Source organism: Haliotis rubra, unplaced genomic scaffold (assembly GCF_003918875.1).
Source record: "Haliotis rubra isolate DU_JTF1 unplaced genomic scaffold, ASM391887v1 Scf9, whole genome shotgun sequence".
NCBI classification, from domain to species: Eukaryota; Metazoa; Mollusca; class Gastropoda; order Lepetellida; family Haliotidae; genus Haliotis; species Haliotis rubra.
The window spans coordinates 590,281-616,042 of NW_025767634.1; the positions used below are offsets into that span (position 1 = coordinate 590,281).

The 25,762-nt window shown below is 40.5% G+C and overlaps 1 protein-coding gene across 1 annotated transcript; it reads right to left on the minus strand.

Annotated features, from left to right (window-relative positions):
• Positions 1–885: 885 nt before the first annotated feature.
• On the minus strand, positions 886–23,134 carry LOC124263802 (COP9 signalosome complex subunit 1-like). The gene is given in 14 exon segments (XM_046698518.1): positions 886–3,106; positions 4,800–4,847; positions 5,301–5,387; positions 5,803–5,940; positions 6,832–6,912; positions 7,415–7,520; positions 8,978–9,072; positions 9,886–10,020; positions 10,347–10,424; positions 10,837–10,995; positions 18,365–18,530; positions 19,249–19,433; positions 20,020–20,112; positions 23,085–23,134. Coding segments are annotated over 14 exon segments (1,479 nt in total). The 5' UTR covers positions 23,118–23,134; the 3' UTR covers positions 886–3,031.
• Between the last annotated feature and the right edge of the window lie 2,628 nt (positions 23,135–25,762).

Below are 25,762 nucleotides of genomic sequence, written 5' to 3' on the forward strand. Positions count from 1 at the left end.
GGAGCTATCAAAGTAAAATATTGTTCTACTGTACATCCTATTGTGACAATATATTAAACCGAATCTCACGGCTCAAGCAAGTCCAAATAGCATCATATTGCACATGCACCACTTGCCAAGTCATGCTTTTGTGTAGTCCGTGAGGCAAGTTTCGTTCAGTCGGTATATTCATGCTTAACATGTCAGCTTGTTAAGTGAAGAAAGCAAGTCTTGGATAATGCTAAAAAATAATGTCCACTTAAGTTAAACTTTATGATCATATACAGGATTTTGACAGCCCAAGGACATAATCCTAGATGACGCAATGCTTTACGAAGACAGAGGTCTGTCACCACTAGCCCTGCCCAAAGCCCACTCACTTGAGTATTGTTTTCTGCATCAGTTATTTTCAGGTTCTACACTGAACAAATATTTTGGGCAGTGTGCTCAGTCTTCACAAAGAAAACATGCCCCTAAATATTCACGGTTTATTTTGATCGGTAAATGAAGGCAGCTAGTAAAGCATACTGAGCTAATGAAAATTATAAGTTGCTTCAGCAATGTTTCCAACTGTGCACAATAAGTGTCTGGCCTTGCAGGTCAGAGGTTTTAGCAATGATGAACCACATTAATGTCACTCACTCACTCACTCACTCCGATTCCAAAGACCAGTTTAGCCACCACTTCTGGAGAGGATGACTGACTGACTGACTGACTGATTTTGGTTTTACGCCGCTTTTAGCAATATTCCAGCAACATCACGGCGGGGGACACCAGAAATGGGCTTCACACATTGTACCCATGTGGGGATTCGAACCCGGATCTGCGGCGTGAGCGAGCCAACGCTTTAGCCACTAGGCTACCCCATCTGGAGAGGATAAAGAACAATAACAACAAACATATGACTGTGCATCAACTGTGTATTTCCCACAGCTACATTTCATATCAAAACATCATCTTCAAATTAACATTTTCATCATGTACATCAAGGTCACTCTTTATTTAAATATTTTAATACAATGAAATTTCTAGTGAAAAATCTGTAGGCAAGTAGTAGTATTCACATTAACGCAAGAGTGATAAAATATTTCAGTAAAAGGCCTATTACCATATAAGAGCCACAGTAGTGTTGTCAATTCAGGAACTGGAAGAAAATTTACAAATGCAACAAATATGGCAACAGTTAAACATTATACAGAGTAATATGAGTATTGATAGCCATTCCTAACAATTCAAGGTTAACTTAATTTGATACAACTTGCATTAAAACCTGAAAGTTCAATCATCGCAGTAACTGGACATGATACATATTGAAATCAAGAAAACCTGTGACTCTTAACTCTCAAAATACAATAAACAAGAACCACTTTAAATACCATTGTGCTTAAGAGTTTGAAGCACTGTTACCACGGTTACCGTATTAAAAATAAAACACTGATTAAGTACACGTTGTATTTATATATACTGGTAGAGAATAACAGTGTTTCAAACCCCTCGACCATTCTGTGCCAGGCACAACTGTTCAAATTCATAAGAAATCCATTAAAATATACATTATCCATAAGCTGAAAACAGGCTTCCCATTCCTTGTTTAGAGTCACAATGACAATCTGGTGAGCTATATTTGTATATGTAGTGTTACTATATTATTTCATACAAAGCAGAGTGTAGACAATACCGCTTGAAGATAAACTCATGCACAGAACAATATTGCTGAAAAATATTGTCAATTCACAGCATATACACAAACTGTTCCATCAAGATGGTAGCTTCACTGTTGTTCGACATGAGAATGTGACAGATTTTATCCATTCTGCGCCTGTCTACAAATACCTGTTCTCTGGATACCACATACTCAAACCTCAAAATTTCAGTTGGTAATTTTGACAAGATCTGACGATCATCTCTAAGGTAATCTAGCAAATATTCTAATTCAATGATATGTCAAAGTTAGATATCTTAAAGGTAAAATAATGACATATTTCACATTTATCTGCTGAAAATAATTTTGCATCTACAGTGTAATCAACATTTTAACAGCATCTAACACAAACGGAACTTGTCCAAAATGTCAATCAATTATGAAAATATTTTTGGCTAATAGCTTTTAAAAATATGTCCCAGTTATATTGATCAATAAGCGGATAATACAATATTCTAGCTGAGACTATGTCAAATCTAAAAGTTTCTGTCACAAAGGAATGTTTACTCTATAACAGAGGATACGCATATATCTCTTGAATACTTTAAACAGATTAAGAGCCAAAGATATATAATGAAAACATTTTGAGGACATGTTTTGCATTTCTTGTAAATCAAAATGAATGAACTGGAATTTACATAAACCATATCCCATGCTATTTTTAAATGATTTGTCAGTTATTTGTGAAACTGTATATCACACATTTGTCCCTGGTGGGATACATGGCACAGCAAGGGGAGATAACTGGGTATGGCATGACAGTAACAACCGGCAAAACGTAACAATCAAGCCAACAATAGCATTTTCAAAAACCTCGTTGCTTTATCAGATACCATATAAGAAACATGGGTACGTACAGTTCTCTCAAAATAACACCATAAGATATCTATTGCAGATGTAAGTCGAACAAATTCAGATAAGTCTTGGGTAGTGAAACTGAAGAAGTCTCTAAATGTCAGTAGCACTAGATTAAAAGTTCTTAGACTTGAGCACTTTGACATCATTCCGTATCATCAGCTTTGCATATATAGTTTTAAGGTATATAAGTAATCCACAACAAAACGCTATGGATATTTCTGTGATTTCTGTACCACTCCCACAGAATGTGTCTATGACTGCGTCTGGTAGAGGCTCAGAACACAGTGTTTCACTGGGTATCACAGTTTATGACCAAGCAGAGCTGCGGTATGGTACGCCGCTGTGCACGCAAGAGACGCAGCATGCAGCAGATGCTGCTGCTACTGCTGCTGGTGATGATGACAACTCGTGGTGGATCAAATCTGCACATGTCCAGCAGAATGCTGGGACAAAACAGAAGAATTACGAGTTCTTCAAAGTTTAAATCCTGCCTCAGTTCCTTGCTGATGACGCATTGCCTGGTGCGATGGACATCTCACCTCCTGTACCCCCGTCCCGAGGTGGACTCTGAACAATAGAAGGGAGGAATCATTTTCATCCCTTAAAATAAGTCAGCAGAATTAATTTGAGCACATTCAAACAATGTTCAACATATCAGAAAACATAACAAACATCAGAAAATGTAAGCATAAACACACTAGGGGTTAAATGATTTATTCTTAAGGTCTTCAACAGGTATTGACATTGCCAAATAAACAAACATCAACAGATGTTTAAATAACAGAGAAAGTAATTTAATTAACCAACAAGATATGAGGAATTATGGATAATCTGCCACTAGAGAATCAATGGTATCCTCTGCCTTTGGGGGACTTGCAACATTCATTACATGGCACAGATAATACATAATTCCCAGTTCAAGTATGTTATTTATATACATTCTCATGAACATTTCAAACAGAGAAACCTAAAAAACAGGTGAACCCCATTGAGAAACTTCACTGAAATTCAGCTGATGTAATCACTTTGTTATATCATTAACAATGGATGATGTCATACATTTCCTTTACATTGAAGCACTGTTATGTCATATGGCTTCAACTGACCAATCAGCATTGAGAATCACAAAACTGCACATGTACAAATATAGGAAAGTTGTTTCATACTCAATCTACCCTTGGGTAATATTATTTCTTGATGGGAGTGAGTGAGTATGGTCATACATGACTTTCAACATTATCGCTCCAGTATCTTTACAGAAGAACAGTACTAATGTTTGGGGTTCTGTCGTTAAGGTGTGTCAGTCTAACAATGGAAGAAACTTCTGACTGATACAAAATGATGGATATTAACCTCTTTGATGACAGACAACCTGGATTCAAACCCAAACTGTCATACTGTTGGGGAACATTTTTGTGACTATGGCATATCGGAACACATGCGTATTTGGGTTTTTCACATCCCTGATATATTTAACTGATCATATTTTTTAAGCAAAATATAGTTTAATATCCCAGAAAATTCTGTTCATACTCTAACACAGACTTACGGCAGCCATAACGATATGGTTGCCTTGAACTAAAGTATCCAGGAACGTATCTGCTCCTTTCCTCCTAGGTTCTGGATGCCATTGTACAAAACAACCGTAACACTAGGATTGTCGGAAAGTCATGTTCACGTATGGGTGAGTGAGTAGTTTTACGCCACTCAGCCAAATTTTAGCTATATGGCAGCAGTCTGTAAATAATTGAGTCTGGACCACACAATCCAGTGATCAACATCATCAGTATTGATCTAGGCAGTTGGGATAAGATGACATGTGTCAACCAAGTCAGCGACCCTGACCAGCCGATCCCATTAGGTGCCTCTTTTGACAACCATGGGTTATTGAAGATCAATTCTAACCCGGATCTTAACAGGTTCAGGTATTGGAGTTACAAACACCTTAGTGTTAGTGTTGTATTGTACACCACCAGTTAAGTAAAGCACAAATGACTAAAATGGTGTACAAAACTTACTGATGAAAAATTTGGTATATGGCTACAGAGGCTTTTCAAATAGCAATGGGATGACACAAAAAGAATCCAAATATACTATATATTTATTTCAAGGCATGTACATCATGTAAATATCAATCTTGTTGTTTTCACTTTCAATGGTGAGAGAAAGATTGACATAACAGAATTTTACAAAACAGAAACAGTCTGTTCCATCACACCCAACTAACAAGAGATAATCAACAGCAAGGAATCGGTCTCACCTTGACATGAATCTGATTTTTTAACACTGCAGATCGAAGTATCAAGGCCTGAAAAAATAAGAAAAACAATCATATTACAATGTTTCATCTGTATGTGTTTACCTCTTTCATCATCAATTAAATCAATAGCTTGGCACAGGGAAAGAAACCTTTTAAAATTTCCACCTAGACCACAGGACCAGTGAGTGGACAATAATTAGTGGTCCTGTCTGTACTTCACTTGTCCAAAATAACATTCGTAGATTTACTTAACTATCAATACAAAATTCACTGGCCACCAGGACAAGTGCAAACGTATCATTTAGAGGTCCTGGTGAATTTTTATTAGCCATGGACCACAGGACCAGCGTTAATTTTGCACACTGTTGGCATTAAATGAGTGAGTGAGTTTAGTTTTATGTTGTTTTATCAATATTCCAACAATATCACGGCGGGGCACACCAGAAATTATGGCATTAAATAAAACAAACAAAACATAACATATAAGCCAATCTGACTGACCTTTGTCCGTCTTTGGTACTCTTTCCCCATAGTTATCGCCTTCTGGAAGGTTGTGGCCCGCTGGTCTACATCTTGGGCATACAAGATCTGGAAGGAAGTACAGTATTGACACATGATGTACTGAAGTACACATTTAATGACAGTCTCTTTTTTAGCTGGGAAAAGGAAATGGCGTTGAACTTAACTTGTGATATTCAAAGAGGACAAATTGATACTGACAGTTTATATTAATCAAAACATGGCAAAACATGGCTCAACCAGTTTCAGCGATACAATAATGAATGGTGTGCTCCACTATTATGAACATAACACAAAAATACTGAAGCGAACACACACTGGCATCAAGAATGCAGAGAAAACTGCAGAAACTAAGTCTAGTACACTGTTTCGCACAGTAATCGCCTTGACTTCAACGGATCCACCACACTTCACTGAACATGGACCCAAGACAGTTATAGTGCCACACCTTGTGGTCGAACGAATCTTAAACTACTTAAAGTACCTTATTGTGAGAATCTATGCGAGCGTTGATCTGCCCGTCTAAAATCAGTTGCATCAGCTCATCCTCCAAGGCAGGGACGGTCGTATTGAAAGCTTCAGCCATTTTCATCATGTCCGCAGACAGGTAAGGACTGAAGTACTACAAGTAAGGAAAGAATGTTCTCTATCAACTATAGATTAAACCTCCAGACTAGTACAATTTCCCTTTTTAAACTAGCATCCTTAGATATTAGGACTATGACTAGTAAATGCATCTGGAGAGTTCTATTCCTGCGATTACTCCAGTAGCTATACATACTCAACAGCTATTGGGACTACCAACTATCAATCTTAGTTCTATTTTATCAATCCAAGAACCTTCTTGGAGCAACCAGGTAGCAATATAATATCAAGGTATAAAGAATCAAGAGTCGGTTCAACCAGATGTTGGCTGCGAGCGCAACAACACCATTACAATGGCATGCCAGCAATACACCTTATGTTATTATCTCTTATAACAAACAAGGCATAATTGAGACCAAGTCCTTCCGCCAAATTGCTGGAAAACTGCAAAAAGCGACTTATCACTAAAATCACTCTCTTCTGGTGGATCACACGGAGTAAAGAGTTGTTAAGTTCTGTAACCTGAGGTTGCATAAGCACAGGTTACAGAACTTAAAAACTCTTTACTCCGTGTGACCCACCAGAAGAGAGTGATTTTAGTTATATGTCGCTTTTTGCAGTTTTCCAGCAATGGCGGACGCCAGAAATGGGCTTCACACATTGTGCCCATGTGGGGAATTGAACCTGGGCCTTCAGGGTGATGAGCAAATGCTTTAACCATAAGGCTACCCCACCACCCTGATCCACCAGGATGAAATACCAAGCAGTATGATGGATTTTCTTCCCTTTTAGAGATACCCTAGTAACAAATATGTTTCCAAACTTGGAATCTAATAAGGCATTTGATGTACAAGCAATTGCCATAGCCACCTCGTTACCCTTCCACAGAGAAAATCCTAGGAGGGTAAATAAAAGTGAAGCAACCTACTTGGCAAAGTGCTCTGTTCCTTATTTACGTGTACAGTGTTGTCACATGCTGGGCCAGGTACATGTCTAACAACAAGTTATCCTGTAAAGAAACAACGTGACCAGGAGATCTGCAATATTTGAACATGCTGAAGAACATTTTTCATTCCTACTTTATCAATATTTTACTAATCAAGTTGAATGAAAAGGACTTTTCACATTAAATCTGTTTACTACCTCAACACATAAACTGAACAATTTTGGTGTAAACACCTCAGAGAGTGTGTGAATAAGGTTTTACGCCGCTTTTAGCAAATATTCCAGCAATATCACGGCGGGGGACACCAGAAATGGGCTTCACACATTACACCCATGTGGGGAATTGAACCCAGGTCTTCAGCGTGACGAGCAACCGCTTTAACCATAAAGCTACCCCACGGCCCCAAAACACCTCAGAAACATTCCTCAGGTATATATAGGAAGGTCAAGTATGTAGTCTCCAACACTTTCTCCGTAACCGCAAGGCTTAGTCAAAATAATGTCATATGAGCCCAAATTCAAACAAACCCTCTGGTAGGGGCTGCTTAATCAAAAGCTCTACTGACCTTGATTTCATCCAATAACTTTAAACAGGAGGCGTACTTGGATTCATAAAATTTGTGTATAATATCCCGGAGCTGTGGTTCCAGCTCCAAGAACTGTTTGAAAGAACTGGAAGAAAACATTTCCCAACATTTCAGTCAGCCACATCAATAATTACAAATGCAGAAGGCCAAAAGCAAAAATATCACAATACATATGATATATCTTCATATAAACCCATGTCTAGTACAACAAGAAACATGACTGAATTGGTAAATCATAATGTGTCATCATGTTTTGTCACATATTTATATATTTCAAATTTTCATGCCATGATTGCACCTCAAGCATGTCGATTTATGCTGTGTTTACGTCACATTTACTTTTTCTAGAATACTGGAAGAGGGTTGAACATTATGATTTGATGTGCCCTATACCCAAGAACATATGATATGAACTGACAGCATTCTGATATTGTAACATATATTTTCATCTTGTAAACAATGCTAAAAATCAGTTGGAGACACATTTTCTCTCAGATCAAGTGATGATTTATCAAATAGTACTTGAAGGCACAATATCACATCTTTTCGACAATATCTTGGCCTATATTTTATATAATTGGGGCATATGCACTCACTTCATCTTCCTATTGGTGCAGTAAAAGACTTATTATCCCTTACAACTTGCTTGAAATCGATAATTGAAACATCGAGGCAAACAGCTTCCAAACAGATAATACTTGCCATATATGGAATGTAAACGATTGCTCAGTATATCGAAAACTGTCGCACTCGGTGTTGTCAGTGTTTGCTAAACTGATCTCAATCACAAGTTGGGTTATAGGATATTCGTAAAGACAGCACCAAGGGACATAACTCTATGGGACTCACTTGAAATAATGTTCGGCTGATATAGGGCAAGTGAGTCGATTTAATGCAACATTGTATTAATTCGTTCGAACATTTTAATTTAATATTGTAATCTAAATACAAAATATTTTTTGGAATAAATTATATGGTAGCTTCCCTGAGGACTAATATTTAGTATTATTGAGAGAAATGCATCATGTCTTTTTAGAGAAATGTGGTGTGACATTGTGCCTTTAAACATTACTTAAAACAATTTTACTGCAATTATAGAAATACTAGAATATATCAGAATATATTCCTTAACAGGTGAAAGTTTGGTATTGATGACATTGACCTATGTATCCATCCTCTGACAACTAAGGTTCATTTCAATGAGTGAGTGAGAGAATTTAGTTTTACGCCACACTCAACAATATTCCAGCTATATGGCGACGGTCTGTAAATAATTGAGTCTGGACCAGACAGTCCAGTGATCAACAGCATGAGGCATCAACGGTTGTGATCTGAATGTAGAACAGGTGTGATATAGCCAATCAGTTCACACACAGTAAACAATAAGGGCATAAATTCAAAGAAAAAACTCGATTCAAACACAAGTGAATATATCAAATATACATGGGAGTTTGAATGCTAATAATGAATATAGCAGTTGTGGATTAACATATGATGAAAAAATAACAAGTAATAACATCTAATTAAGAAATGGCTACACACCTGCTAGAAAGGACGTTTCTCTGTAACTCTTGTCTGTCAAATGAAGCTAGGGCACATAGGGCACCATATGTAGCTACATTGCCGGCGGACAAAAGCTGAAACACCACACCACATTCAGCTGAATTTATGTGACTTCACAACCTACTAAAGACTGGGCTGCAACGAATACACTATGTGGCGAATATGATACGTATCATGAACATTGGGTAACGAATACGAATAATTATTCACGAATACAATATTGTAGTTAAGTGATTGATGCACAATATGCACGCCCATGTTGACAGTTTTGATTTGTCACAGCGATAACCAGTGATTTCATGACACTCCAATTTGGTATGTAATACTAAAAGCTGACAGTACCATGTGCAGCCTTGGCAAACTAATGTGACTTACGCTACTGCAATGCTAGTACATATTCAATCCTTGCATATCTCACTTTCCAAATGTACACAGGGGTTCAAGTAAAACACGCTCCCTTAAAAAAATCGTAAATATTCGTTAATATTCGGTTCTGGTGACCACGAATAACGAATTGAATTCATGAAGGGCTACGGTTTCGATTCACCGAATATGCGAGTGAATCGTTAAGCCTTACTAAAGACTCTACTTAACTTTCATTAACAATGGTTTATTTACATTTATTTGGTCTGAGTTTATTAACAAGATTCAAGCACTAACAATGTAATCACTGACTGACTGAGTTTGGTTTTACGCTGCTTTTAGCAATATTCCAGCAACATCACTTCGGGGGACACCAGAAATGGGTGTCACACATTGTGCCCATGTGGGGATTCGAACCCGGGTCTTCGGCGTGACGAGCCAACGCTTTCACCACTAGGCTACCCCACCGCCCCCAATGTAATCACAATGTAATGTGTTCACACTGTAAAAAAACAGCTCCCTACCTCTGGAAAATCACAGTGATCAAAGCTAGCTTGAAGAAAGTATTTGGCTGCTGATTTGTATTTTTTAGTAGCGAGATCTGCCAACCCTGCTGCACATCTCAACTTTGTCTGGATCAACTGCCCATCTTTTACATGCTGAAAACAGATGTCATAATCATGGTAACACATCTGACTGATCTCAATACTATAACAGCACGAGGAACAACCTTGAAAATTATCCGTCATTTGAACCATTTGATGAGGGAAAGATTTATTCAATAATTTACCTCTGTTCTCCTCAAGCTAATATTTTCCAACAAACAAACAAACATTGTCACATGAAGGAAAACTACCCTCATCAATGATCATGTGTAACACATTTTATGAAGGATATGTAGAAATCTCCAAGGCGATGAGCAGGAATAAATTAAGCTATGGATATTCAGCTTTTGAAGAAGGTAGAACAATTCAGCATTAATTACCTCTGTGGCTTCGGGTGTTGCTTCAGCTTTGTTCACGTAACTCTGCACGTGAGACCAGTTCTGTAGGTACACACTAACCTACAAGCAGAACAGAAACAGCACATTCACCTAGCCAATCGGACATCAAAATAGTAAATTTTTAACAAATTCACTTTTGTTATTATCATAAAACATGACAGATCATGACACCTGTCTACTTGTTTAAACTATATAGCTGAGCTATTGCTGATGTTACAAATTGATGGCTTAGTTTTTCATTAGAACTTTGATGGAAAGCCGTTTGGATTAATCCACTATGGAAAATATGAGGAGAGTAATTATTTCTGCTCCTCGATGTTTCAAACATCTCTAATTTTCATGGCATCAAATCATAAATTTACCTAACTGATAAAAGAGATATCAGTTTTATAAGCCTTTATTAACTTAGTTATTTGGGAACTGTCATGAACATTTTTGCATAATAAAATCGAACTGTTTCTGACAATATTACCTTTATAACATTTAAACACATGTTTACAACATGTTTTGGATTTGTACAGTAGTCTCTTGCCCTTGAATAGCATTTCAATGCATTGCTTAAGTCACCACAGTCTAGATAGTGATCTCCCAGGTCATCGTGACCCCCGCCTGAAACAGAAAGAAATTTTCACTATACTCAATACCCAGCTTTTCCTAATCGTGAATATGCAAATCAATAAAAAAAGAAAATAATAAAATAAATACAAATTTGATACGTACACATGCACACAAGACATCAGAGTTGGTTGTAAATATTTGTAAACAATGCATGATAACCCTGGATCATAACATTCTTTCAGACAAAGCCAGCAGTATCATTTATTCAGATCTTTCACTCCAGTAGGATACCTCTTCATGTGATTTGGTTTTAGTTTGGTTGTTGTTTAACACAATACTCGTGAATTTACTTTTTCTAGAATACTGGGAGAGGGTTGAACATTATGATTTGTGAGTGAGTGAGTTTAGTTGTACGCCGCACTCAGCAATATTCCAGTTATAACTTATACGATGGTGGTCTGTAAATAATCGAGTCTGGACCAGACAATCCAGTGATCAACAGCATGAGCATCGATCTAAGCAATTGGGGTACAATGTGTCAACCAAGTCAGCGAGCCTGACCACCCGATCCCGTTAGTTGTCTCTTACGACCAAGCATGGGTTACTGAAGAGCAATTATAATCCAGATCTTCACAGGTTCCTCTTCATGTGAAGAAGTGGGGACACTTCCACACAAGGTTGCATCAGGAAAACGCACTGATCAACAATTCAGCTCTTTGACTTTTAGGCCTCTAAATACATGGTATCAGTGAGAAATGCGCTCAAACCAGCTTTTCTGATAAGGACCTCCTCAAATGCATACAAAGAAAACAATGTCAACATATTGCTGTGGATATTATTTTGCTGCTACTACTAAGCTAAGAAGGAGAAGTTCTATTCCTGCACAGGTTTCCTTTAGTTAAATCAACATTTTTGGAACCAGCTGTTAAGAACTTTAGCAAATAGGTTTTGAAGAATGATATCTGAAGGCTCAGGAATTCACATGGATGGTTACTAGTGTTGGGAATTGGTTGAAATTTAGCTAAACCTGTAGAGGTTTCCAATTCTTTGAAGAGAGTCGTCCTTGGGGTACATATATGCATTTTCTGCGGCTGAAAATGTCATGTGACAGTTGTATCAATGTTTTAATAAAAATATTGTACAATAAATACAATCTTTTTGATCTATTATACAGCCCCCACCACGAGGAGTTACCTCCCTGCTACGTATGCGCAGCCAACCAGGTAAGCACCTAGGCCCATATCATCATTCCTTCTGCTGAATAAATCAGTGAACAGAATTGCGGGGAGGTGGGTGCCCTACCCCAAGGACGACTCTCTTCAAAGAATTGGAAATCTCTACAGGTTTAGCTAATTCTTTTTCATAGAGATTGTCCTTGGGGTACATATATGCATTAACTCAGACTCTCAAAGACAGGAGGCCAGGGAGGAGGGAATTCTGTCAAAGTACACATAAATAGCGATCGTTAGGAAGAATGTAACAGACGCCACAACACTCACCTGTCTCATGTCCCGAAGCTTCCGCGAGAGGCATGATGGGAGGGTAACCGACAGGGAGGATAAGTACTTAGATCCAACCTCACAGGTTAAGCACAGCAATTCGCACACAGTGCGAAAGTAAAATCCCCGCCCACATCATGATCTATTAGAGAGCACCGTAAGGGGGAAAAACCAACTCTCAACCGACCATAATCTCCGGAGAGAATCGAATGGAGTTAGGTAACACAACAGCGGATATATCAATAATACACAAGTGAAAGCAGCGTCAACTAACCAGATAACCAAGACTCACTCGGTCAGGGTGGCAGGACACTGTCCACTGGAGAGAACAGAACGGCCAAAACGTGCACGATCACGTGAATGTGTATCGAGCTGATAGTGCCTGATGAAAGTGCTAGGCCTGCTCCAAATAGCGGCAGAGCATATCTCTTCAATGGGTAGTGCCGATGCAAAAAGCCTTTGACGTGGCCACTGCCCTGACCGAGTAAGCCTTCAACCACTCAGGGGGAGGCTTGCCCTTAGCCTGATAAGCAGCACAAATGACCGATACAAGCCAGCGAGATAGGGTCTGTTTGCTCGCCGGCATCCCAGCCTTCCTGCCACCATAACAGCAGAACAGATGGGTACCCATACGGATCCCTTGTGTTCGTTTGATATAGACCTTGAGAGTCTTTCAGACATCCAACGGGTGAGTACTCGTTGCAGAGGTCCCCGATGTGGAAGTCTGGGTAAGAGTAGGAAATTCGACAGGAGCTGTCACATGGAAAGTGTGATCGATCTTCGGACGGTAAGTATCCAGGAGGCGAATACTGACACGATCTGGATGGAACACAGTCAGCGCCGGGTCTGCCGACATAGCATGTAAGTCGCCGACCCTACGCCCAGATGTTACCGCCACCAGAAATACGGCCTTCCATGTTAACAACTGAATGGAAATAGCTGATAGACGTGAGAACGTAGGACTGGACAGCCAATCTAGCACGATTAACAAATCCCAAGGTGGGCTGGTTCGCCTGACAGCAGGTCGAACCCGATCCACGCCAGCTATAAGGCGCTGTTGCAGAGGGTGCTGCCCCAGAAGAGCACCATCGACAGGGTTGTGAAAAGTGGAAATAGCGGTGGAGTAGCCATGAATGGTCGAAGCTGCCAAGCCTTCTTCCAAACTACCTTGCAAAAACTCCAATACTCGGACTAAATCCGCAGAAAAGGGATCTGCAATCCCCTTACCTGAACACCAGCGCGCATAGCGGGACCACCTATCCTCATATTGAACGTTTGTCGAATCCCGCCTCGAAGCCAGAATTGTGTCTGCAACTGCTGCAGGAATTCAGCGTGCTTCGAGGCTAGACCTGACAGAGGCCAAGCCACCCACTGAATCCTTGGATTGGGGTATGGCGACGTTCTGAGTGAGAATGTCAATAGAACAGGAGGCTGAGCCAGAAACCTGAGAATTACCGGAAACCAGCTCTCTGACGGCTATAGCGGTGCCAGTAGCACAAGTAGCCGAGACGCAAACAGATCCACCTGGAACGATCCGTAAAACTGGGAGATAACTCCGAATATCTGCCGGTCGAGCATCCACTCGTGTGGGGCCAGGATCTGGCGAGAGAGAGCGTCTGCTCGCACGTTCTCCAGCCCCGGGAGATAAACAGGAAGCACCTGACAGCCGCACTTGTTGCACCAGAAGGGAAATTCCCACGTCTCCCGAAGGAGCGCTAGGGACACCGTGCCGCCTTGATTCAGGATGTAAGTCATGACCGTACAGTTGTCCAACTGAAGGCGAACCACCTGGCCCTGAACATGCTCCCGGAAGCGCCCGAAAACCAACCGCACAGCTCTCAGTTCCAAGACCTTGATGTGAAGGCGGGCTTCGGCTTCAGACCAGAGTCCGGACACCGACAGACTGCACAGATCCTCCGAGGGAGCCAACAGACTCGCCAAAGCTTGCTGTATAGGGCGCATCCTCAACCGCGCCCGCCACACTACAGAGATAGTTGCCGCCATATGACCCAGTAGACGGAGCCAAGTCCGCGCTGGTGCCTGGGGCTGGGAGAGGAACGAAGACACCATCTCCCGTACTCTGGTGACCCGGTCGGGCGACAAGGAGACAAGACCCTTGTGAGTTGTGAACCGCACCCCGAGAAAAACCAAGTCCTGGGTGGGTACCAGGTCGGATTTCTTGAGGTTTATGATCACCCCAGTCGAACTAGAATGTCTATCACCATGTGGGTAGTACTAGGCTCGCTGGCTGAGTTAGAGCACTGAGCAACCAGTCGTTGAGGTATAGGTAACAAGCCTTCCTTGCGACCTTGCGAGGGTAGCTGGCACTAACATGAGCTTGGTGAACACCTTGGGGGCAGTGGATATGCCGAAGAGGAGCACCGTGAATTGGTAACCCATCCCGTTCTAAGAGAACCGGAGGTACTGCTTGAACGATGGATGAATTGGCACATGTAGATACACATCCTTTAGGTCGATCAATGTAAGCGAATTGCCAGGCTGAACAGAGGAGATCACCGAGCGAAGTGTCTCCATCTTGAAGGGTGGAACCTCTAGCATGTGATTCAACCCCTTGAGGTTGAGAATGGGACGGAACCCGCCATCCTTCTTCGGAACGAGGAAGTACGTGGAATAAAATCCCGCCTGTTCCTCGCCCGGTGGTATGTGCTCTATTGCGGACTTGTCCAGCAAAGCCTGAACTTCGACTTGCAGTATACCCGCCCTGACCAGACATGACGGCACCGGAGTGCGATGTATGCCTGTGAACTCTGGCAGGCCTCGCTTCCACAGCGGGAGATGGCCGACACTAACGTGGATAGCAACCAAGTGTTGCTGGTAGCCTTCTCCCACTCCGGCAGGAATAGAGAGAGGCGGCCCCCCCACTGGGACGTGTGGTCAGAGGGCGTGAGTGGTCCCTTGCAGACGAACTGACTGTGACGGACCCACGGCGACAGCCTGCAGGTTTAAAGGGAGGTCGGGGCAGACCCACCACGACCGCGAAAAGGCTGATGGGAGCCAGACGAAGAGGACTGCCCCTTGCCCTTACCTTTGGCGGGACGGCTCCTCCTCCTACCCCTGCCCAGCAGCCAAAGTCGGCCGACAGACTTGGGCATAGGCTGCGCCCCGGAGGAGGAACCCGCTACGGGAGCGAGAAGCCCGCGGTTGCTCCAACAAGGCCTTCGAAGTCCTTGAAGGAGGTAGCTGCTGCAGCAGCCTCCCGAATGACCTGCTGTGCCCCCAGAAACGTCGCTCCCAGCCGGAACGGAAGGGCCAGCAAGGTCTGATGGGTTGCTGCTGAGTAACGGGACGTAGACAGCCACAGCTTGCGCATCCCCATGACGCAGCGGACCGCAAAGAGTCTAGCGCCAGGTGGGCCTGCACTTCGGACAATTGGCACCCTTCCACCTCCAGAGCCGACCTTTGAATAGAGGAAATGTAGGCCTCATGGATCACCATCCGCACCTGCTGCATGGCATTCTGGTAGACTTCCTCATAAGTCTGGTATGCCTGTTGCAGGGGGGCACCCGCTAGGGCAAACGGTGGAACTAAACACCCTTGCTTGGCAGTCGGGGCTGCACCTGAGAAAGCCGAGCCTCCCCCGAGGGCGATCGAAGTGAACACGCACTCGTCAACCACCGGCACAAAAGAACAGAGAATCGTCCCCCAGCTGGTACCTCCTACAGGTTGGGGAAATCGAACCAGAGGCGTGTCCCAACCAGGAGAGAATCCATCACGTCCTGCACCAGGGAAGGCAAGATACGGAGCAGTGTCTGCGAGGGTTGCCTAGGGGCAAACGCCTCGCCTGGCAGGCGGAACTCAGCTGAGTCTGAGTGACATGTGGGTACCGCGGCTTGGGGTATATAGTCGGCAATACGCTGCCGAACCCCCTGGAGAGCCGACGAGAAATGGAAAGTGCCCTCCGGCTCCTCGAACTCCCCAATGTCTATAGACTCGGCACCCGAGCCTGAGTCAGAATTCAGGTCTCCTCGTGAAGAGGATCTGAACCCTGACCCGGTGGGAGGCCAAGCCCCAGACACCGAGGGAAGGGAAGAGCCGAAGGAACTCCCCACTCCGGCAACCGACACACTACTCGAACCCCGGTCCTGAGACACGGGAGGAAGACCGGGCAGAACCCACTCCTCCGCTCTCATGGGGTGGGGTGGCGCAGGGACCGGAACCCCAGGAATCCTCAACGGACCCTGCACCAGCACTGAGAGAGAGAGAGAGGGGGGGAGAGAGAAGGGGGGGGGGTGTCCCTGGGAGCAAACTTTCCCCCTCCGGGATAGCCGAGGCGTCTGGACCCTAAGCCAAAGGGACTCTCGGTCCCCTGTTCAGAGTAGACGAGGAACTCCTGGCGGAGACCTCCAACTGACTCATGAACAAGGGAATTCACGGAGTCCATGATATGCTGCTGAAACAATTGAGTGATTAGTGACATATCAAAACCACTAGATTGGGATGATTGGGAATGCGACTTATGGGAAGACCTAGCTTTAGCTTGTTTGGCTTTTTTGGCTTTGGACGGGGGGACCTCCTGGGTAAGTTCCCCTTCCACCTCTCGCAATTCCTTATAGAAAAGGAAATCTGCCGCCCTTCTCTTCTGGGCCCAGGGGGAAAAGGCCATACAGAGTTCACAGACATCAGGGTTATGTCCCACCTTCTCTAAGCAGCACAAGCATTTATGATGCTTGTCGGCTCTAGGGATATTCTGCCCACAGACAGAACACCCAGTAAACGCCTGAAAGCAAACATGCAAGCATGTAGCTAACAGCGGAACCAGCAGCATAAATATACACGTACAAAACATTTAAAATTACGTGCAGGCGACCACGGGAAATGAAATACTTGGTTAATAACGCAATATGACAACCACGTGGCACGCTTAGCTTCCTGCCATGGAATAGCAACACGTGCGTAAACCACGGGGAAGCTAGCATAAAGGTTTAATACAAAGTCACAGAAATGAGAAATAACAGACTGCAAAGTCAATTAAACTGTTCTTTTTCTTGTTCAAGAACGAATAAAGACCATACATACAGTTGTTGAAGTCTCAGACATTCTTCTACATGAAGTAAATCAGTTTGTAACTCAGGTTGTAAATACGTGTGAATGCTTGAGTGACAGCAGAAGGAATGATGAAACGGGCCTAGGTGCTTACCTGGTTGGCTGCGTATGCGTAGCAGGGAGGTAACTCCACGTGGTGGGGGCAGTATAATAGATCAAAAGGATTTTATTTATTGTACAATATTTTTATTAAAACATTGATACAACTGTCACATGACATTTTCAGCCGCAGAAAATGCATATAAGTACCCCAAGGACGACCTCTATGAAAAAGAAATCACAATTGATGATTGCTTTATTACCAACAAACAATCATCGAAAAAAAATTGGTTAGCGTCATTTTTCAGATTTTCCTATCCAGGTTGTTATTGTAGATATGTATACCATGATGCAACTTGCTACTTTAAAGTGATGACTCATATGTCATGAACATAAACTTCCTGGAGTCTTCAAGAAATATTCAGTCATGACTTCTCAGTTAGTGAAGTGAGTTTTCTAAGAATTAAACAAGTTTTCAGGCCATGACAACTTTGAAGATATGTTCCATCGTCAAGAGTTTCAAAGACTAAAACAGCAGTTAAAAATTTGTTTGTGTTCGACTATGAGAAAATGTGATCGATTGCTTGTTCGTTTGGTCACTTCGACCAATCTTCGATTATTTCAACTAATTGGAACACCACTAGTAGTTACAGATCTTAATGCACAGAGATATCATATCAGGGTAAATGTACACTTCAATGAGATGGTCTGTGTTTGATGCTGTTATTGATAATATTTCTGCAATATCATTGTGAGGGACACCAGCAATAGGCTTCATACTCATTTTGGGAACTGAACCATGTATTTGGTTAGCAACTCTATTAAAATCAAATATCGCACATACCGTATACTTTCTTTGATAGAATTACTTTTGTAGTTCTTCAAGTCAGTGTCCAGTTTCTCAAGCTTGAGGGCAGCCTTTTTGGCTGTGGTTTCAATCCACTGAGTGTCTAGTGCAGGCACATTGTGCACCGCCCCTGCTACTGCATCAGGTAGAGTAGATGACCTGCAACACCAAAGAACATCTCAACATCCCTCTCACTGAATCTTCATTTTCACACAACAAAAACTTAGACACACTGATATGTATTATTTTTTTCTATTTCTGTTAAAACTTCCCCAGTGTTTGCAAATATGCATGAAAGTCAAAGGGTCTTTGTGATATGCCTAATGTTAAAAGTTTAAAATTTATGGGTTCTGTACATTCCCTACATTCAAATACCACAGAACTCAACATAAAAATGTCACAAACTGAAGGACAGTTTAAGTAACACTGCATCACTGTATATCCATACCACTAATTAAAATTAAGCATGAAAAGTCAAGGGGACTTAACTCTGTAACAAGTTAAAGATTAAGAGGATGAGACCCTAGACAAACTATAAATGCAAATCTGAAGGACCCTATGACTTCATTCACTTAAAACACCTCTAACATTTCACTATTCATGCCGTTGCATAGGTAAAAACATATTCACTTTATGTTAAACATAATCATGATCATCTGCTGTTCAACAATTTGATACTGCTCAACAGTCGTCTATTTCTCTATACAACTTAAACATTACTAAGTATTTCATTATATATATATATAATTACCTCAATGGTGTCATCAGACTGTATTTTGTACATTTTGTAACAGTAAATATTCAAGCAAAATATTAACTCAATAATGCAAAGTCATTTGGTATTATAGAAATATTGTAGAAATCAACAAATGCTTACGTGGACACAGCTTCTTGCAGCTTCCTATGAACAACTTGATACAGGTTTGTATTGTAGGTCGTCATCACATAGGTAAGAGCCATGCGCAGAGCTTCGACTTTAAGTGATGGACAGTGGTCTGATATGAACATCAGCCTGTTGAGTTTGGCCAGCCCTGAGTACTGGGAGGCATACTGTTCTAAATCCTGAGAAAGATATGTTACTGTTAGATATATGAAATCAGGTGATAAGTACAATATTCTAAAGCTGTATATCTGGTGTCAGTATAGGTCTGAATATCCTGGATGATGTAGTTCAAAACCCTGCATGGAATACTGTCTCTATGCTATCAGGGTAATCATAACTAAAACTAATAACATTGAAGTTGACATTCCTGCCAATTTTGGATAGTATACAAAGCGAATGATGATAAATGATGACTTATAATATCCCTGAGCCTATTCTAAACTTAGCAGCTACACAAACTTGTTTTTTTTATCTTAGCAGAAACGTCAATCTGTCTGTGCGCCCGATGCGTGTACTATTTTATGCCTCACTCATCAAAATTCCAGCAGTATGATGTAGCCTGTAAATAACAGACCAGACAAAGTAGTGATCAATATAATGAGCAACGACCCACATCATCAGGTTTGTCGACATGCAATCAATGAGGTCGCTGAGATTCCTGAGGACCAATTCTAACCCATAATCCCCAGCAGTAGAAAAATCTGTAAACCACAAAATAAAAATATATGTGTCCTTATCATTCCTATCTAGTTTTCTGTCACTCACCACGGAGGGGTTGTCCACAGTGTAATGTTGTTCCTCCTCAACATTATCATTTTCCTCTGGTGCAGCATCCACCTGCATGGGCTCCACTGCAGGCTGCTATAAACACACAACACATAAGCACACATCTATCACAGATGCTCTTAACTAGGTATCCACAACAAGCACAAAGGAAATCATAACCATGATAATAATATGATATAATCTGTCAAAACATTGTTTTCCATTTTTCTCAAACAATTTAGCACTCATGACCACCCAAAACAATTCCATAACTTTTGAAATATCAGCACTTTACCTGATACTATTGATTATGCTGATATGAGTTCATCCTACCACATCCAATTCTCTTGTACATGTGAAACCACAGTAACAAAACATACTACTGACCTGACCCCATTTCTTATCTTAACCTGATATGGTATTATAATTATACTGTGATGTGTCAGCTTAGAAGAATCAATTATTACGATGATTATACTGTTCATCATGTTGATAAACCTCTTACAGAGACATTATAATTTTATCAAGCTGTTCACAGTTGTTAACATCTGATAAAGATGCACATATCAAATAACATGTTTATACGCTTATTTTCATGTAAGTTACGTCATTATCATTAATCAGAAATAATCATGATGGACATGACAGAAATGTTTACTGTTCACCTTTCCATGCTATCATTAAAATATAAACATAGTCAAATACAAGAACACATTTCCTAGACAGACTACATGGCAGTGATAAAGTCAGCAAAGTAAACATAGTAGCAGGACAAATGCAACATAAGAGTAAACACAGCCAAACATACAATATAACATAATTCTTTCCTATTCATTCAATGACTTTCACATCATTGTTGAAGTTTCAAATATAACTCTTATCATTCGTTTTGGATTTTGAAACTCTCTCTCATTGGTCCAGGCTTGACAGTTTAACATGTGTTTAAACAGAAATCAGGCTCTAAAGCCACAAGTCTAAGAACCAAATCTTCGCTTGATCGTGTCCTGTATCCAGCTGACACAGTGTGAGGCAAAAGGGTAATTGCATGTATGTGGCAGATTGATCAACATCAATACATTTGAGTCTTCGAACAAAATGGTCAAGTCATGGTGTTTGAAGCACTTGAATCAAACCTGCTATATGCAAGATACATACTACTTCAATATTTGGCCTCATTCAGTTGGAAATTAGCATGAAAGTGAAAGGGTCCTTGTCATATCCCTTATGTTTCAACTTAATATTAAGTACTGACATGCAAAGACATACAGACGACCCTTTAAAAACAGCATTCTCAAAGAATCACTGTATGTCATGAGGAGCAATGACTCATACACTTATCAGTTCCTAAAACTATACAGTTAAAAAACAACAACTGTGCATCAACTGGCATTCCAGGCAATAATACTAACAAAAGATAATACATATTTCTGAATAACATAATTAATTCAGGTTTGAAGGCGATACGAAGCATTCAACAGTGTCATTTGTATTGTTACAAGCGGGAAATATGACACTTTTGGTAATAAACAAATTATGGAGTTTCACAGTTAAACAATTACATTCAAATCTAATCATTTGTTAAGCATACTGATCATCCTAGTTAACATAGTTAAGAAATAAATAACATGTTGTATTGGGGATGCAGGGTGTCTACACAGGAAGTAGATACAAACAGATCCAACATGCGCGGCTATACTTAACTTTGGACAAAAGCTGGCAGTCTTAAAGGTTGGAATTTTTTCTAAGCTCTACCAAACTTCTTTAACACAAGTACAGTTTCAATTTTTAAATGAAAACTACTTTCACTGTCAGTTCTACAGAAAGTGCATCATTTTTCAAAAACGTCATATGTGCGAGTTTTCTTCTACTTAAGAAACGATACAAAATTTTAGATATAAATTAGCTTATTGTCTGACATCATTGGTACAATGTATTGAAGAAATACCTTCCCATGTAGCCTGTAGGCATTGTTGAATTAATATCATAAATCCTCTTACAGCTTCCAAAAGATTTAAGTATGTTATACATATTATTACCAACTGCTAAGTTGGACATCTTTATGACTGATTTTGGATTGATGTAATATTTCCAAGTGGAAGGTATACAAAGAAGCAGTTTGAGGGAGTCTAAAAAGGTGCCTCTAGTATTGTGGGTACTTCTTACAGCTTGGAATGTAAATCTTCAATCATAAATGCTAAGATTAATTATGCATAACATGAAATTTAGATTTGTTAATGATCCCTTTTACAATCGATCAGTTGTTGTTTCAAAAAGCACTCTGCAATACTCCAGCCACATGATGGAGGTATGTAAATATATGCATATGAACCAGACAACCCAGTGATTGACATCATGAGCATGAAATAATACATTTGAGATATTATGACATACATCAAGCTCGTCACCTGGTCGCGTTAGTTACTTCCTATTTTCAGTCAAGGTTGACCAAATCATAAGCATGGGTTGTTGACGACTAGTACTATTACCAACCGGGATTTTCACATCTCTCAAACCTTCTAACATTAACACCAGTAAATGTAAAATAAGGTCCTGGTTCCTTTCAATTTAAACATGTCAGTACTGAATATCATATATCAGGTGCTATCAAAAGAAGTGAATATGATCACAAGCGTGAAATAAATGTTGATAACTTGACAACACGAGCAAGCTTGACAGTCTGCACTTTCATATTAAAAGTGAAACTCAACTTTGACAGCAGACTAAACACACGAAAACATGGCCACTCGCTCAAATTAAAGTCTGCAGACAATATCGAGCACATGTGATGTATCAGTAAACGTACTTTCATACAAATGGTAAACATGTTGAGATAATGACAACGCTGTGTATGATTAATCAGGAAATGAAAATCCCTTCCTCACGAGGCAGTCGCCACAGCCTACTGTTCCAACATGCTTTCCGCCATGATGACGAACACCGCTCTCGAATTGGTATCGTCAGAGGTTCAGATCGTCAAGTACATCAACTAAGTGGTAGAGGAAGTTTCTCTGAATTATGTTTTCAAAATTTCACAACGAAAGCTAAGCTAAATATTGTGTTTTAACCTGAAAAATTCCCTGCTGAAGCGGCAGAGGCATCCCTGATTCAACTTCCTGCGATAACCGGAAATCGATAATGCGCATGAAATCTCACGTGACTGTTTTTGTATTCTCCGTACAGGGCAGTTGAGAAGCAATGTTTGGAGCCCCTTATTATTTAATACCTGGACAAACTATATTTCTTGTATGAAAAAGGAACTACTCAGCATGTCAATTAATGAGTCTCTCTGAAATTTAAACATTCATAACGTTTTCAATTGTGAAATAATATTCATAATGAATGCAGACTCACGGTTAAAAAACCCCAGAATACAAACTGATTTATCTGTAAATATACACAGAGACCATATACACGAAGTTACATTCCGAGTTACCAAAAACTAGTTGTTTCCATTTTCTTCCTCAAAGAGCGACTACGGAAGCCAGTTTTAGCAAACACGATAACTGACAATGATGATGTAATTTATTCTTCTTTACTTTGAAACTCGGCTACTCAAAAAGTTGGAAGAATCTGTATGGGCAGAGACCGTATAATATGGTCTCTGGTATGGGTGACCACTCTGCTAAGATTTCTAACAAATACACATAGATGCCAATTTTCACTTTGTTCTTACAAATTTTTGACACCAGATGTTCTTCCACTTCTCAAAAAGGTAATGTCGCCGGTTCATCCATACAGCACCAATACGAAGGTCGGTGCTGACAAACCAGAAACATCACTTTTGGAATTCTGGAGGGTGCCTGCCACAAAACATTCCATGGATACAAATTACAAACTACGTTGTCGCCTTTTCTGTAATTTAAACATAGGAATACCGGCATTATGTCCATTAACTATATGCTGGTAGTGTGAGAAAAAATATCATATTATTATAATATCACTTTATAGAGCAGATCGAGCTTAATATAGCTGAAGGGGTCGTTGTCGGCACAGGTACTACAGATACATACCCCAGGTACGTTTCTGTATACAGATATGTACCCTAAACAAAGTCAAAATACAGAAACGTACCCGGTACCCTAAAAGGTGGACGAGTCCATATTCCGCAATCCGAAACCGAAACCATATGTAGTTGTTCCCGTTCAACTGATTGCGATTGGTATCATAAGCATCGCGAAATATCCGTTACTGTGTATTCTCATTACTTACATAAACCAATCAAATGTATCTAATTTAACAGCATGACAGTTCCGATCAAGAATACGACACAATGGGAATGGAATCGTCCTAGGGTACGTTTCTGTATTCTCATTATGGCCAGGGTACGTTTCTGTAGTACCCGTGCCGACAACGACCCCTTCACCTTAATATATCCCGGTCCCGTCCGGTTTCTTCGCATCCGACCTACACGTTCTTCTCTAATAAAAGAAATAATAAAGTTGTTGCTGGCGGGAAATAGCACGTACACAAACATTTACATTGTAACACGGTTGTTACACCACGTTGTGCATTATACGAAGTTACTCCCGTACTCTAGATTGTATTATCTGTAAGATTCCATTTATGTATGCAGTGTCATAACCATTAACCCGATGTTGAAGCGTCCATTTATGGCGTTATTGGCATTCATGTGCTTGTTCATGTTTAAATTCAACCAAGTAGTGTTGTTAGTGTATGATCACCGTGATATATTGACATCCCTTGTGTCGGGAACGACATCATTGGTGACGATTTGTTTGTTTCCTCTGTATAATCTCAGAAATTCGTACCTGAACACAAATAAACATTGATCCAAGCATCCAACGTGGGGCTCTTTGAATGAGTAAAACAAATATGCTTATTTACATACATATTAATTCATGTTAGAAAATCTGGATATAGTATGATAAAATATTTGCCTTTCTTATATTGAATAACATTGTTCCGTCATGCTAAATAGAAATCCCCCATGGTTTATATTTATAATTCAATAATGAATGTGTTTGTGTGAAATTTCTCCTTAGTTTGTATAGGTTACCTAGTGTTTTTTAAACCTTCGATAAAAAGTAGAATAGATATAATGCTAGACTCTCCAACTATTTATTTGTGTTTATTTTGGTTGGCTTTTAAGTTTGGTTGACAAGAACAAGATGAATATTTAATTCTATAAGTTTCCCTGTTGCATTTTGGTCATATATTAATTGAATAATTATTGTTTTCACTGTTGTCATAGAAACATAGCCACATAATTTTCATTGTGGACATGTTTACACATTTAGATTAATAAATGCCAGGAAATGTTTTTTCTTTCCCTGAGAAAATCTGTTAAAGCATGTAAAAGTATTTCCTTTGGAGCACTGATTCTCCAGGTCTTTGAAGTCCAATGGATACTTTGTGATTTGGTAACTTTAATTGATACTTAAAGCTATACTGTCATGCTCCTCATTGTCAACCCGTGAAGGTCTGGGTTAGAATGAATCTTCAGTTACCCATGCTTGTCGCAAGAGGCGACTAACGGGATTGGGTGGTCAGGCTCGCTGGCTTGGTTGACAAGTGTTATCGGTTCCCAGTTGCGCAGATCGATGCTCATGCTGTTGATCACTGGATTGTCTGGTCCAGACTCGATTATTTACAGACCGCCACCATATAGCTGGAATATTGCTGAGTGCGGCGTAAAACTAAACACACTCACTCACCCATTCCTCACTGTCAGAGTTGTATGTGAATTCGATTATGCAAAACAATGAAATATGCTGTAAGAGGC